The 16,766-nt window shown below is 35.8% G+C and overlaps 1 protein-coding gene across 2 annotated transcripts; it reads left to right on the forward strand.

Annotated features, from left to right (window-relative positions):
- The first annotated feature begins 278 nt into the window (after window positions 1–278).
- On the forward strand, window positions 279–15,685 carry LOC149069245 (rab5 GDP/GTP exchange factor-like). Of its 2 annotated transcripts, none has more exons than XM_089251392.1 (8): window positions 279–456; window positions 5,555–5,743; window positions 6,183–6,325; window positions 8,706–8,951; window positions 10,877–11,104; window positions 12,342–12,598; window positions 12,783–13,025; window positions 14,703–15,685. In XM_089251392.1, the coding sequence occupies exons 2-8, from the start codon at window positions 5,565–5,567 to the stop codon at window positions 15,375–15,377; spliced, it is 1,971 nt and encodes a 656-aa protein (XP_089107518.1). In that variant the 5' UTR covers window positions 279–456; window positions 5,555–5,564; the 3' UTR covers window positions 15,378–15,685. The 2 variants fall into 2 exon arrangements, with proteins under 2 accessions (XP_089107518.1, XP_089107520.1); XM_089251394.1 differs by having other exon boundaries at window positions 404–593.
- The last annotated feature ends 1,081 nt before the right edge of the window (window positions 15,686–16,766 follow it).

The raw sequence follows: 16,766 nt of genomic DNA on the forward strand, positions 1-16,766 counted from the left end.
AAGCCTGAAGACTTCTTCTCCATCTCATATAACATCTCCATCTGCGTTTGTTTCGTCTGGTTTGTGTTTTTTTTTTTTTTCTTTTTTTCATACCCTTCTGAAGAAGAAGGAAGAATGGAAATTGCTGAAATTTCTATGTGTTCTGTGATTGTTGAAAGCTCTTTCGTTAGTACATTTTTATAACATATTCTATGCTCTTGTGGAAGTTTCTTTCTCTAACAGGGGATGGCCCGAAGGCATAAAGCCCTGTATAATTGAAGAAGAAGAAGAAGAAGAAGATAATCTTTTTACATAGCCTTGTGGTTTCAGTGTAAAAATTTCTTTTCCTTAGTTTTTCTTTCAAGGCCATTTGTTTGGGAAAAAAGATCTTCCAAATTCTTTCGATGTCGATCAAGATCTAAAGACTCATCGATTTATCGCAATCCGTATTACTCTTTGGCAAAAACTCTGTCATTAGTAAGTTGTTTTTTCCTATCAGCTAGCCTTCTAAAACCACACAAGTGTTTATCATTCGCTGATCATGTGTTGTTGATCATTCTTATTAGTCAATGGCTAATATATAATTATTTTACGCTTCAGTGATAATCATGATTGTGAGTCTGGATTTAAAATCTTTATTTGTGTTTTCAAATGAACCATTTGTGTCTGTCTATGGCAATTTAAATCTTGATAACACGCTGCAAATAAATCCTCATATACATACCATATAGTAACTCCTCATTTATCATTGGAGGTTTGGTCCATATTTGTCTCTTCCTAGGATGATAAGGAGGTTTCGTCCCGCTACACTCATATTTGTCTCTTCCTAGGATGATAATTTATATGAAGGATTTGTGTAGTTTTACTCGAGGAATGTCAAATTCAGTTGATGTTGCTAGCTCAAATGTATACAGAAAAACCTCTCAGTAAGGGAAATAAGGGACTCCTATGAAATCAAACTAATTGTCTCTTAAATGTAGGTGTCTCTTAGCAAGAGTTAAATGCGTTCCTATTCAAAGAGGCACAGATCGCTAAAATGGGTGTCCCCAGGGCTTTAAGAATGTCATTGCCCCCTCCCGGGCAAAGGGATTTTTGTGAGCCCCCCACCCAGCTATAAATGGCTACTAAACCACACATGCACCTTGTCCATATTTTTCTGCGGAACTTCTAACGAGTTAGAATGTGTTATGAACCTAACATGAAGTTTGTTTCTGTTTAATGCTTGTATGTTTGGTGCTGCCATCAATTTTTCCAACTATGAGTAAAGTGTAATCACTGAATAATTTTATTGTTGTAGGTTTGTTGTCTGTAGCGCGACTCTTTAACAGGGAGATCGGCCCACATAAAACGGCTAAAAATGGCTGCCTACCAGTTAATAAAAAGTGCCCCTCAAACAGTACCCTTCACTAAGTGACACCCATAAAAGCAGACTTTTTGTCCCTCAAATAGAGATGTCTGTTATTCAGTAGCTAATGAGTTCCTGTTCAAAGGAACAAATTAGGACCCCCATCCCTGAAGTAGAGGTGTCCCCGGATTAATTCCCAATATACCGTGTACCTTTTTTGTCGTCAAGTTTTCAACTACTCTGCCAAAACAGTGATTTGTTGCCAACACCCATCCTCTTTAACACATGTTTAAACGTTATTTAATGTTTTTATTGTTCAGCTGGTAACCCCTATCAAATAGTGCCAAATCATGTCCGGCGATTTAAAAGAATAGTGTCCAGGCAGTGGTATGCCGTACGTTGGGAATTTACCATATCCCTATGTTGAGTGTGTGCCAGTAGTGAGTGTCTCGTAACTCTTTGAAGTACAAGATGGCCCAGATAAGGAGTATGGGTATGTTTTTAATTTGTGAAGAGTGAGGAAGTGAAAAATCTCATTCAAGGTGGAAAATTGAAAAACATGTCTAAGTCACATAGAAGGGCGAGGGGAAAAAAAATAGTCAAAACTTGTGTGTGCGTGTGTGTGTGGATGGACAAGTCTACTTTAAGGGGGAAAGACCTGTAAAATGGTTACATAATGTTTTGACTGTACTGTGGAACCTCTCAATAAGGGATGCGCATAAAACCCAGACTTTTAATTCCCTTAAATAGTCTCTTATTCAGACGTAAATGAGTTCATGTTCAATGGATCAGGACATCTGCTCCCTCAAAAAGAGATGTCCCGTCTTAGTCTGAGTTTTTTTTAAACAGAGGGTTGACTGTACATTGCAACCTTTCAATAAAGGTCACCCATGAAACCAAATTTTTGTCCCTTGAATAGAAGTACCTCTTATTCAGATGTAAATGAGCTCCTGTTCAAAAGGACCCAGATCCAGACATGGTTCCCTTAAATGGGGGTTTTACTGCAGAGTGATACCTTTTAATAAGGAACACTCACATTAAATCAGACTAATTGTCCCTTAAATAGAGATGCAACAGGCATTACTCATGATCCAGTTATCCTTATTGTGTGTGACCAGACACTATAAATTCACTATGGATGGAGTGGCCTAGGAGAAAGTCTGGTCTGTGGGTTCACCAAAGATTCCAGCATAGGAGCCCCTGTAGTGGCTGGATGTGGGGGCCATGGGTCTGTACCACAATGTGCACATGGATAAAATACAAATTGTTGCAGAGAAGATGGTCAGGATGAGTCCCTCATCAAATTTGGAACTTCTACGACCTGTAGAAAATTACAAAATAATTAAAATATACCAGAATTTGGGTTTTCTCCGGGACAGTGGCAAAAAAAGTGAAGAAAAAAATCAGGCAAAAGTTATACAAATGGAAAAAAAATTGAAAACAATATTAAAAGTTGAAACCATAAACATAATGGATGTTATGTAATTATCAATCATTAGAACTACAATTTTGATGGATACAGTTTTCCACTATTTATTTTCCTTCCATATTTCTATTAAAGCTATTGAAGGAATGATATTAATTGTATCAATTGCTGGGGCTTTTTGTGTAAGTGGTGTGTATTTTGAGCAAAACTGTTTGAACATGGGCTTTAACAGTATTTAAGTAAGTTAAGATTCTCAGAATTTACTTCATGAAAGAAAAAGTTCAAATTTTGAATTCTTTCAATTTTTACAGGGGGTGGTTTTTTTCCATAGTTTTTACCACAATTTTTTCCATTATGGCAAAAACTTGCCCCAACCCTGAGATATACAGACCCTTAAGTACAATAAAACCCTCTCAGATGCAATCACTTCTCTTTTACCGCTAATGGAAATTAGTATTAAATCCCTTTAACAATAACGGAAAAATGCTCTACATTTTTTTCATTCTTTATTTTCTTTTTTTTCAAAGTACTTTTCATTCTTAGTTGTCCTTTTACATGCTTTCATCTTGGCTGTAATAGCTTGCATATGGCCAAATTTTCCATATTTTGCCATCTCTTTTTATAATCCTTGGAAATAGTTCTTACATCATCTAAGGTTAAAATAGTAAGCTATTGTAATGTTTGCTTTTAATTCAAGAAATGCCAGACAAACAAAAGAGGGGACAAAAATCTTAACATAAAGATTGAAAATTAAAATGCTGTGAGCTTAGGCAATGATGGTGACCTATTTAATACTTTGGAATGCAACTTTGTGGCACCAACTCCACTGACCCTTATCAAAACTAATGAAAAGAAAAGGAATTTTTTACACTCTAACTTCTGTGATACAAGTCATATCAATTCATGTTGTTAGGTTTCATTAAGAAAAAACAAGTGCTTTATTATAAACTTCTTTTCCTTGGCAAAAATGTTTTTTGTTCGTATTTAGCTATCTCCAACCCTTTTGTCTAATTAAAAGGAAAACAGCTGATTGCAGAGGTTTGAAAAAAATCGTTTTTCAAATATTTCACCTTTGTTAAGTAAGTTAAGATTCTCAGAACTTGCTTCATGAAAGTAAAAGTTCAAATTTTTAATACTTTCAATTTTTGCAGGAGGTGGTTTTTCCCACTATGGCAAAAACTTGCTCCTACCCTGAAATATACAGACCCTTAAGTACAATAAAATCCCTTCAGATGCAGTCACTTGTCTTTCACGGCTAAAAAATAATTTTCCCCTTATATAGTAAAAGTATATATTTGAAACCCCTGATTAATGATCATTTCCCCCTCCCCTTTTTATAGACAATTTTTGTCCGCAAGAGGATAAATAAAAAAACGGCAATGAGGATAAGTTATTTACAATTTATTTTATGTTAGCCTATATTTGGTAGCATATTCAGCCCAGGAAAATCATATAGTATAAATTAACTCAGAAACGAAATTGTAGAATTTTGAAGAAAAAAGGCAAGTAAGTGAAAAATAAGTATAGGATGTCCTAGTTTATCTGCTATAAAATAGCATTTTAGCATTTTCCTTCTACAATGACCATGGCCTCTCGTATCATACAGCAAGGCCCCTAAACTGGGATCTTTGGTGGGGCCCTTCTATAGTAAATTTGTAGCAAGAAGAAGAAAAAAAATTATAAGAATTGTCTCCAGCCTCTGGACTGGAACCCTCTCATGCCCACTCTGGTGGTGGCATGATAACGACAGAATGCCTATTGAAAAGGCGAAAAAATGAGATATCGCTCTAGTTATTTCAATCGCTATTGTTATCAAATGTTTTTTTATTTCAACAAAATTTGTAAAACAATGAAAATGTTTTCATCTCTGTGAATTCATTGTAAAAGAATTTCCATTTATGACAGTTGACTTTATTGTGAAAAGATGCCCATGTTTCTTAACATGATGTGAAGGAGCGGGCGCAGTTACAACCAATAGAGTTAAAGTATACGGAGCAGGGCTGGATAAATCTAAAAACATTTACATGCCCGACCAGGCATGTAACTTAAAAAAATACATGCCCAAATCAGCACTTTACATGCTAGAAGAACAATGTTTGGTTTCCCTTTTGAGCAAATTTTTTCCACACATTCAAAATAATGTAAGTAAAGATGTTCAGTTGAAAACCAGACGCAGCACGTCTTGAGTCTGTCTCATTGTCCACATATTTAGTCGTTATTTCTTGTTTACAAATCTAAATACACTACAACACTAACCTTGAAAAATTCAACCAATGGGTATATCGGTTACACTCGAGCAAATACAACCAATAATCTCATTGGTTTAGCGATAGACCAGAGTTTTGCTCGGTTTAAAAAAATCTCAGTGGTTCTCGCCACAGAGAGCAACAGGCAGGTGTACAATGGTGCAAATATTCATCATTAAGCTTCACTTTTGAAATATGTGTGGAAGCACTGAAAAATCAGGCACAACACTATATATGCACTCAGACTGTTACAACTTACTCAGTTGTAAATTGCCAATGGTGATGAACTAGGTTTATGTAAACGCGTCGGTCATGTGGTCGGGGGGAAAAAAGATGACCCAAGCTGAATTTTTACATGCCTTGGGCAATCGATTTGTCCAGCCCTGGCAAGGAGTGATATCAATAATTGGTACAGCTGTTTGTTTGGCAGGGAATCATGTTAGGACGAATTATGCCTTCTTTTTATTTAATTTGATGGAAATTATATTATTTTCAACCACAATAAAGTATTTGAGCTTTGGTTAGGTTTTTCAATATATTTTTAATTGTTTCTTTCAGATATCTAGGCATGTCTTTCTCGAGTGTTCAGCGTCCTAAAAGCAATTCTTTCCACCGTTCTGCTCAAGAACTGAAGTGCCGAAGCGGTTGCGGTTTTTACGGGAATCCAGAATGGCAAGGATATTGTTCGAAGTGCCACAAAGATTTCGTGCAGAAAAGCAAGCCAGAATCAAAATCTGGTCAAAAAAAGTAAGTAGTGATTCCGTGTGATTAGTGTGTGTGAACTACCTGTGCTTGAGACTTTCCATCCCTGTTTGCTCTATGGGGACATGTCTGGCATTTTCCCTTCTCCAATAGTTAATTAAACCAGTTGTGAAGACAATTTTAAACTGTATAGGCCTATGATTCAAGAGGCATGGGTATCGCTGCCTTAGATGTGCCTATGTCTGACAGATCTTTATGAGTTGCTGACTTGTTGCCTATCTTGTAAATTGTCATCCCATTCCCGTTGTACAGGAGTTCAGATATATTCACTTGAGTACAAGTCCAAGAACGTAAGGTTTGGACCCATCTTGAGAGCTATGACTTATTGGCTTGTGCTTTTTTTTTAAATCTTGCCAGTTTTTTGATATTTTTTCACCTTGATGTAAGCTGTTTTTGATTGGGATGTTTTGATGTATATTTTCAGACTGAACCGTAGTCTAAGTGATGCAGAGGAAAGTGCACTTTCTTTAGGATTTTCGAAATTTGAAGAAAAGAAAAAGCAACATACAGAAAAGCGGGCTAAAACACTTAGGAGTCTCTTCAATCGAGGAAATACAACTCCTAAAGGTAAATTTTTGCTACATTCTTCAATTATTGTGTAATAGGCTGTACAGGTATCCCTCACTTTAAGCATTTTCGCTATAGTATGATTTTGAAAAATCACTGCCTGGAGTTTTATTTTAATTCCGAAAATTGCCATACAAATTAGAGATTTTACATGACAGTGACAAAACCTGTTGTATTTGAGGATCTACAATAGATGAGACAAGCTTGGATAAAATGCTTAAATCCAATTCATCAAAGCTCACTAATGAACATCTTTTGGTAACACATTCAGAACAGTCATGATTTTAAGAAAATGAGCAGAATGATTGTCGTATTTGAGATGGATATATTCGGGATTCTATGGCATTCTAAAACAGTTTTTTGTACGGACGAAGGATGCTGCTTTTCATCTAAAAATCTACTATTTCATCAAAAAAAAAAGTTAACAGCTGTCATTCCAAGCTCTTCAGGAGGTAAAGATCCACACTAACAAGAACCAGTCCATCAATTAAGTACAGTCAGAAGTAAAAATTATTGTTGAATTCATCCGAATGCCATAAATTCATGATATTTATCTATAAGTTTAAACAACCAGTTCATTAAAAAATGGATTTTGTTGCTGGAATCGTGTTTAATTTTTTTTTTTCCAGAAAGAAAGTTCCCCCCCCCCTCTTATCTTACCAATATTGAATTACACTGATTTTACATAATTCAGTCTCTATTGGCTTTATTTTGCTGAACCAATTAATCGTGTAAAACAAAGGATGCCTGTATTGTCATGAAATGAAGAGGAAAAAAATTGTTTGTGATCATTTTTTTCTCTATATTGGCTTTACTCAAACTGTTTACACATGAAGAAGAAAAAACAGCTCAAAACCAGGAAAATCTGTCTTTTAATTATCTGGATTATACCCACAGTTCCAAGTCTCATCCTCTGTGATAGTCTTCGACAAAGTTACAGCTAGTTTATCATTAATTGTAGTAATTTGCAAAGAAAATTATGGTTTAGTGCAGTGTTTCCCAAAATGGGCAATATCGTCCGGGGAGCAATAGAATCTGCGAGTATAGCATAGGATCCTATGGGATCACTCGAGTCGGGTGGGGGGGGGGGGGGATGAGAGAAAAAAAATTTCTGAAAAGGAGGGTGATGGAACAATAAGTTTGGGAAACCATAGTTTAACGCAATGGAAATCGTCAGTGCAAACTCTAGTCCCTTGACATCAAAGCAGTATCTAGACACACTTCATAGTCTCCATGCTGAACCAAACAAAAAACAGTTTGGTGGAGCAGTTTAGCACTTCCCGTATAAATGAGCCAATTTCTTTGATTTATGGAGACCTGGTGGGCCTTATTCTTCTTGGAATGATGCACAATTTTACAAAGCTTACTGTCAAGATCACCCTGTGCTACACTAAGCCTCTCTTCTAAACTTTTTGTCTGGTTCAGGGTTGTTCAGTCTGGTTCAAGACTCTGTAGGTGTTGACCTAGCTTAAGGACAGATTCCCTAAGAGCTGCCAATGAAACTCTTGTCAGACCCCATATTGATTTTTCTGTTTCAAAGTCATCCTATTTTAATCACAATATGAAGACACATGGGCTGAAATAAAAGTCATTTACAACTAATAAAAGTTGTGCAGCGATACCACTTAGCATAATGGCTGTTAAAAAATTCCACATAGCAAGCACAATATACAATAGCAGTTCTCAAACCCAGTGCTTGCTTTTTCTTGACACCCAGAAGAGACTAAAAATTTACAATGTTACAGTTAATGAAGTCATTTCCCCGTCAAGTTTTCATAGGGTGACGACGTACATACTGCACCCTTGCCAAGGGGAAAGACATCTGGATCCTATGAATAGCCAAGCTAGCATTGATGAAGAAACCTAGTTGGATAGGTGTTTTGGCAGATGTCATTGTGCTTTCCTGACCAAGCCTTGCTGCTAACGTCATCTGGATAGACCGCTGGAAGTGATGCATCAGCGCAAGGCACTGCTTTGAGTGAATCGCAGCAGTTAGGGGCATTGTAAAACCGTGGCATTTTTGTCGCTACAGAGTGCTTGCTTTCCTGGGGTTGAGATGATATATCAAGAGAGAGTGGAGTCAACACACAACTATACACGCTGAAACTTCTATAAAAATTAGTTAAATCGAGAAATTTGTTAAATCAAAGTTCATTGTATCAGGGTTTGACAATACATTTACAAAATTACCATCTATTGACTATTTGTGTAACAAGTCTGTTTTTTTCATGCATCTTCATATGTATTAATTTTTGATTTTATAATACCTCAAATGCAATGAAGGACTAGAATTATTCCCAAACAGCAATCGCTGAAATAATCTGAATGCTATTAACATATGCATATTTCTATAGGGAAATTTCTTTATTCCCTTCGATAGAAACGACTCATTCTCCACGAAGAGATCACCACAGTGGCAGCGATTTTGACATCCACGACAGAGAATTCCTAGACTTTGTGAGAGCTTTACCGGAACCAGCGGCCATCGATATCAAGAAACAGCTGAAGCACCAGATGAATAAGATGCGTAACAGTTCAGATATGTCAGTTGATGAAAGATCAGAACTCATGAAAGATTTCTATCAGAATATGTATGGAAGGTTTGAAAGCTCACACTTGTATCAGGGTATGCTTGCTGAATATTTGTTCAAATTTGCAAAAGAAATACTTTCTACTTTCAACACATTTTTTTTTATTATTATTTAGCCATGAATAATTTTCCTCTCTTTAATGGTTCTGTATGTATTTTTATGAATGAGTTAACTATTTCATAACCGTACATGTGTCGGTTATGATTTATAATTGTACACAATTACCAGAGTAGAAAATCATATTCCAATGTTCTTCTTGAAAATGTTCTTTACATTAAAATTCTGTATTGTCAAGACAGTAAAACCTGTCTTCAATGGAATCACAAGGGACCAAAATTTTTTTCTGTTGAACACAGGCTTAATAGAATTTCAATTGACATGGTGTGTAAAGTTATGTAACGATCTCGAAAAAAATTGAAATAAGATAAAAATAAATTAATTTGAAATAAAGTAAATTATTTAAAAATAAAGTAATTATTAATTAGTAAGTAAGTAATTGTTAAATTTTATCACATGATATTATACATTATTCATTAAAAATACATACATACTGCATTTACTTCAACATTACACAATATACAGCCCATTACATACATTAACTATTCGCACCAACAAAAGTGAGTAAAAAATTAAAAACAGTACTTTACATGCATTTTTATTTTTTCCAGTAGTCAATAAGAGAGTTTTCTGTATGCAGTTCACACCCTTTGCTGCCTGACTTTCAGCAAACAGTTTTGTTTCAGAAATCATACAAAAATGTTCAAGTCATCTTATATATAAATGTGAAAGTATGTCTGTTCTTTGTACATATCTACAATTTTAGACAATCGTCGTCAAATTTGGCATATATACCAAACATGTCCCGGATTGAACCGTAGGCTACTTTAAAAGTTTGTCAGTGCAGGGCAAGTGCCCCAAATGGGCAAAAAACTGTCAGGCAACAATGGTTTCTAGGCCTCAACAATCCCCTTTCTGAATCTTTGGTTACCGTGGTTCTCAAACAATATGTTCCAGACATGCATATGCCTTTACAATAGTTTGTCACATCTCTAATGCTGCCATTATAACAGTTCATTCCTTTATAATGGTTTGCCATTTTTGCAATCCTCCCAGCAGTTGAAGAAAACCCAGGAAGCACCGGGTATTACAGCTAGTTATGCTATAAAAAGTAAAATTTCTGCAGTTTTTTGAGGGGTTTGGCAGCATCTGTATAAAAGTTCACCCTACACTGTTTTTTCTTCTGAAAATGACGGCATTCATTTCATCTTCATCCTTTTTGACTTTCTTTAAAATTTTCAATTGAGAGAGTGTCTATAGTTGGCGTGTACATTGTCGTCTATGTTTATGTAATCCTCAGCACTGCGATCACGGAAAGCAGCTTACATGCAATTTTGCAAGTCTTGCATATATCATTTTGAAATTCAACCTTTGCACTTATTTCTCTCGAAGAAACCCCTACTTTTCCGAAAGATTTTGTAACTATTTCCAGAAGCGACTGCCTTACTACATATGGCTTATTAAAATCACAGCATCAAATACGGAAACAGTTTTTGTTAATGTTGGGGGTGGATGATACAAAACTCACATTGGCAAGCAGAGAGATTGCATAAAAATTTTCAGTAGAGCACTTCAACATTTTGTGATTCCCTTGGCCTATTGGTTTGGGAAACATTTGTAGTGCTTGTATGATTTTTTCCATTAAGAGCATAGTTTTCCTTTCCGTTTCTGCGTTAGACAGGTTCCGTTCAATCCAGGTTTTTTAATGTGTATTTTAGCATTAAAATCACGGGACCAAGATTTTTTTTCCATTATAGACAAGTTTCAGCTTAATACAGGTTCCATTAAAGACAGGTTGTACTGTATTACCAAATGACCATTATGTTGAGGATTTCTAATCACGTATTAAAAGTTGTTTTTTTCTGTTTACTTTTACATTTATGGATGTATTGTTTAATTACAGACGTGTCAGCAGATGACATAGAGAAATTGATGGATTACCTGGAGAAAACTCTCTTGACTGAGCTGTACAGATGTGTCTTCCAACAGATATCTTCTGAGAATGAAGAGAAAGATTTGGCTTTGCAGAAAAGAATCAAGAGCTTGAATTGGATTACTGCTCGTCACTTGGATGCAGAAATAAATGAGAATCATCCTGAAGTTCGAGAACTCATTAACAAAGCTATAACAGGTTTGGCACTTGTATTAATGTGTAGTGTGGTGAATCTGAACTTTTGGAAAGTCATTTTTCAGATATTTCTGAGAAAGTTCTGATATTTAGAATTGGAATATCTTCATATTGTTAGGGGGGAGGGCGTAATCTGGTCTTTCTATACACAAGTTTTTTAAATTGAAATAAAAATGAATAGCTATTGCACGTTTATAGGGTCCTTTAAAAAATATAATAAATTAAGTTTATATAATATATGTACTATTCTTTATGAAGGAAGTTTACTCGAGCACATAGATGCATACAGAAGAGAGGATGTAATCTCTCCCCACTTCAGTTAAAAAAATTGTATTATTCACATAGGCAGCAGGAGCTGGACATTTGCTTGTTCCCTCCCCCTTCAAGGAGCCTGTATTCATTTATGCTTGAACATGGCAGCTTGTTGCCAATAAGACATACTCCTAATGTATTAATGGTTGCTGAGAAATTTCATTAGTTTGAAACCAGCCAAGTTTTTCTCACAGTTCTTACTGACTTAGTACTACTACTTCTAATTGTGAAAGATGGGTGGTGACAACATGTGGGGTGGGGCTGCCATAAAAGTTCAATTAAATTGGACAAGTTTACCAGCTATTCTCCAGCAAGTAAAGTAACTGATGAACTGTGTCAAGTTTCAATAACACATTCATAAAATCGCTAACTAGATGCGCAAGCATTTCATTTTTCCCCTTCTTTTTTTTTTATTATTGTCATTTTTCTCTTTTGTTGTAAGCCAAACAAGTAGAAAGAAAACTAGTCACACCCATAATGCAGCAGCAAGATGGGAAAAATACTGACAAGTAGCATAAAAAATTTCCCACCCTTCAACTGTACTCGCACTAGTTGAGGGAGAAGTAACAAATTTACTAGACAATGTTACTACACCAAACAAGTTCAATAACAGCAAGTAGCTAACAAACTCGCTCAGTGTAATTGAAGCCTTAAGTAGTCTCCACACTAACCTCTTGGTGAAAAATAAAAGAAAAACAAAGTTTGGAATTGGCTACAGGTAAACTGTAGGTCTCATTGCACCGAATATCCAAAACATGCAAATTTTACACACACTCATACTACATGTATCTTGCATGCTGAAGTATTTTATTTTTCACCGTTGAATGTGATAATTATCATTATTGCATGACTACAGAGACAAAATTTCTTCGTCATCTTCTGTGTCTCATAATGGCATGTTCAAATATTTTTCTTTTCTACCTTTCAGATATCATAGAAATGGACTCAAAGAAAGCACCGCAGGAAAAACTCAATTCTATTGTTAATTGCTGCAAAAATATTTTCAACATACTCCTTGTGTCTAGAGGAGCACCTGCAAGTGCCGATGAATTTCTCCCGGCAATGGTGTACATTGTACTCAAAGCGAATCCCCCTCTGCTGCAGTCAAACATAAAGTTCATCACCAACTATAGTATCCCCAATCGCATGATGAGTGGAGAGGGCGGCTATTACTTCACAAACTTGGTATGTCTACCTTCCCATAAAACTTCTCAAGTCATTGCTATTTAATTTTCCATGATGCCAGTTTTAAAATGTGAATTATTATAATGCATATCCATATTTTGGTGGCTTTTTCTATGTACCCGCCATACTTTTTTATAAAATAATTTATGTATATCTCTCTGTGATTCCTTCTATCTATGACCAGTGCTGCGCTGAAGCCTTCATAGAGCATTTGACCGCTGAAAAGCTTAATTTAAGTAAAGAAGAATATGACAGATACATCTCTGGTGTTGCAGTACCTCCAGGTGCAAACCATCAATCGGAACCTGTTTGTGATGGACTCAGGCTGTTCTACCAGAATCTTGCAGCTTTGAACGAATTGAGTGAGAGGCAAGAGAAGATGATCACAGATCTCATCTCTCTTCAAGAAGAGGAAGACAAATTCAAGGTTTCGATTATATATATGTGTATTCATTATCCATAAATGTGCAGGGGATTCATTCATAAATATGAAAAAACAATGCAATTTTTAAAAAAAACAAAAAGTCCATTTCATTTCAGCTGAAAAAAAAAGTTATGTTAATGTATATGCTATATTAAAAATGATCACAATCCAGTTATTATGCATACACCGAGTGGCATGGTGCTAAGATTCTCGTCTACCACCATGAAGGTGATCCTAGGTTTATAGATGGCACCTTTTTTTTTTATTTCCAATTCAACTCCTTAATGGCAGTAAATTTCAGTATAGTGCTATGGCTTGAGTTGGTGTATAATGAAGTAGTTATTATGCATAATCACCGGCCATTTTGGTAAATTCTGCAAATTTATCAAATTTACCAGTGATTATGTATAAATCCCCAGCTCACATAATAGTCACATCGCGGGAACCCGGGTTCGAGCCCCACCATCACCACAGTGGTGGTCGGCTGAAGTTGGTTTTCTGTGGTTCCCAACTTCGAGGCACAAATGCGAGCCGATCTCCCCATTAAAAAGTTGCAGCAGAGAGCAACAGGCCTACAAACAGTACAAGTATTCGGTCATTACACTTCACTCATGTCACTTCTGAAATATAGATGGCAGCACTGAAAAATCAAACACAACACTAGATACTCACTCAGGCTGTTAGGTACACACACTTACACTTCCGGCACAACTCACTAGGTAGTAAATTGCCCATGGCCATAGACCTGAGTTGTGCTCAGTTTGAAAGAAAGAAAGCTTGTAATAGTAAATATGGTAAATTGACAATAAATTACTTAAATTTACCAGACATTTTTCTCAAACTTCAGTCTATGATGATGGATTCAATCGATTATGTTGGTTTTGTTTGCTCATATGTGAATAAAGTCAACATTGCAATACTGATGATAATTTATACCTTTCATCCTTATAACACTTATTTTAATTTAATTATTATGATCGTATATGTGTATAGTATGCCTATTATGTACTGGAGAAACTGATAAGTGATATTTCTGCATGATTTCTTCCACATTTTATCATACTTACCATCTTTATTCTGGAATTATGCATAATCACTGTAAAAGTGATAAATGTAGGAAAATTTATCAAAATTGTTCCTGACTGGCATCTTGTGGGGGAAACTCCCAATATAGTCTTTGGGTTTCAGAGCATTCCAGTTGGCAGCACCATGCATGTCCACAGCTTCATGAAACCAGCCATCCCTTCTGTAGTTCACAATAGAAATGATGGCAACAATAACTAGCTCTTAATGTCCAGAAACAACCCAATGAGTATTAGGATATTTTTATGTCCATAAACATTCTGGTGCATACTATTTATGATGGCATCGGTATAGCTTCTTCAATTTGAGTAATAATAGTCATGCTTGTTATAAATCCCCCTCCCTCTATTCCTCTATTTTCTGTCAAAAATTACATTGTATCAAAAAGAAACCTACAGTATACTTGTTATATGAAAACATTTGAGACTAATCTTGCTAGTCGTTGTAACAGAATAATCACTATGACACATAATGGTCATTATATTGAGCCTGAATGTACCATCACAAAAATTGTAAAACGATACTTAATTATATTCTATAGATTCTCAACTTTCTTCAAATTGGCATTCACAAATTGTAATTACTGTCTCTTTACAGGCTGAACTGTCTCAGGAAATAACAGCACAAAATATCAATTCGTATCAAGTGAAGCCATATGTAATTCCAGCAGATATAGACATTGATCTTGTCCCAAAGTTTTTGAGGTCAAGAGTTATAACAGAGAAAGCGAAAGAAGACATTTTAGTGCAAATTGATTCCGATGACGTGTGTGATTCAGTGGACCATAACCCTCCAGGAGGTTCAGTCGGTAAATCTGTGATAGACTGTGCTGTCGATCCTCTAGCAGACTTTACTGGAACAGCTGCGAGTGTGAGTGACCTAGATGTCTTACCTCCTTTATCTTCTGAAATACCTGTCGCTAATGCTATACAACCTTCCTTGTCACCCGCACAGCCAGTCATAAATACTAGTTACATTCCTGTGCAGAGTCTGCCGATGAACCTTCCCATACAAGAAAACACCATAGAGACAGTCACTCTTCCTTTGGACGTGTTTGAAAATTCATCTCTTCCTCTCGAGGAGCAGACACCTTTACATACCTACCCCATAGACATTGGCATCTCACCTATTCCAGTGCAAGCACATTTACCAGATCCGCTTTCACCAGAAGCGAATCTTCTTGACGAGAGTCTGATTCTGCCACCACCTTTGGAACCAGTCAGAATTCAGGGCTGTACCTCCACCGAAACTGGTGGCAATGGTAATCACTAGCATTCAATTTTTATTTTCTAAATTGCTTTCCCTCGCATATCGTTTTATTACTAGCTATAATCCATTTGTCATAGCTAATTATTATTGTATGCAATCAGTATTGTAAGTTATTTTGACCTGCTCTCGACTGTGATGTGAATAATGTTAATTTTAAGATACATGATCTAGAGTCTTTAATGCAATTTTCCATTTGTTTTTTTTTTTTTAAATCCCGAGAGTACCAACTCTATGTGGATAGAATGGAAATTATGAGTGCAATACCAACATTTTGATGATGCAAATAAAAATGTATGCATATTTTGTTTTTAGATTTTTTAATACGAATAGGTGTGAACTATTTTAGTTTTGTAATTTTCCTACCAATAACTTCAATCTATAGCTGGAAGAAAAAAAAACCTTGTGTTGAACGATTTCAATTTTTGTGCTAGCCATGGTCCCCCACAAGAGCGGGGCTCTAGCCCTGAGATCCAAGACAATTCTCGTCATTTTTTGCTTTTTTGTGCTATAAGTTGACCATAGAAGGGTCCGCAGAAGATCCCAGCCAGGGGTCCCTGCTACAGGATGTGGGGGCCATGGTGCTAGCCATCGGTTCTATTATACAGTGGAACCTGTCAATAATGGAACAGCCATAATATTTCATTTTATAAATGTGCACATCAGAGCACTAATCATTAGATACATAAATTTAACATTAATTTGCAAAAAAATTTTCTAACCAAAAATTTTGCATTCGTCACCTAAATATTTTTCAAATAAAAATTTTTCATTATTTCTGCAAGAATATTTCTCAAATCTAAAATTTTGCAGCTATACTCTGTTCCTGATGTAAATAAAAGCACGTGTGTGATGCCCAAAATGATTGGTTGAAAAACATTTCACTTTGTCGTTTGCCCCTCATACCATAAAATACCTCATAATTTTTATTTTTTTTAAATATTTATTCCATATTATTTCAAAGTTATCTTGAAGACGGAAAAAATATTTTTGAAATATCTTTCACAAAGCGTTTTTGCTGCTATGTCTCCAGGGTGGGTGTTGACAGGATACGCCTTTCTCACTCAAACATTACCATCCCCTTTTTAAACGAAAGTTTCATTTTATTATTATTATTCCTATTCGCAAACAGATTTGATATACACTTGTATACGCTTCTTCAAGAGGTCTTGCAAGAAAAAGAGTTTTCTTCTTTATCGTTTCATGACATAAATGAAATATGCGTGTCTATCTTGTTTGGCAGAGCCATTTGAAAATGTATTTCTTTGCAGCTGCTCTGGACTCCTATAAACAAAGTTTCTGTCAACAAGATTTTTTTTCTCACCCACACGCTTTGACCTACACTGAAGGGGGGGGGGGTCACTTATCGTTCGTGGTGAATATAATACAATTCTC

Source organism: Pholcus phalangioides, unplaced genomic scaffold (genome assembly GCF_987345545.1).
Source record: "Pholcus phalangioides strain wild (caught in Gottingen) unplaced genomic scaffold, Ppha-v1.0 ptg000024l_1, whole genome shotgun sequence".
Lineage (NCBI taxonomy): Eukaryota > Metazoa > Arthropoda > Arachnida > Araneae > Pholcidae > Pholcus > Pholcus phalangioides.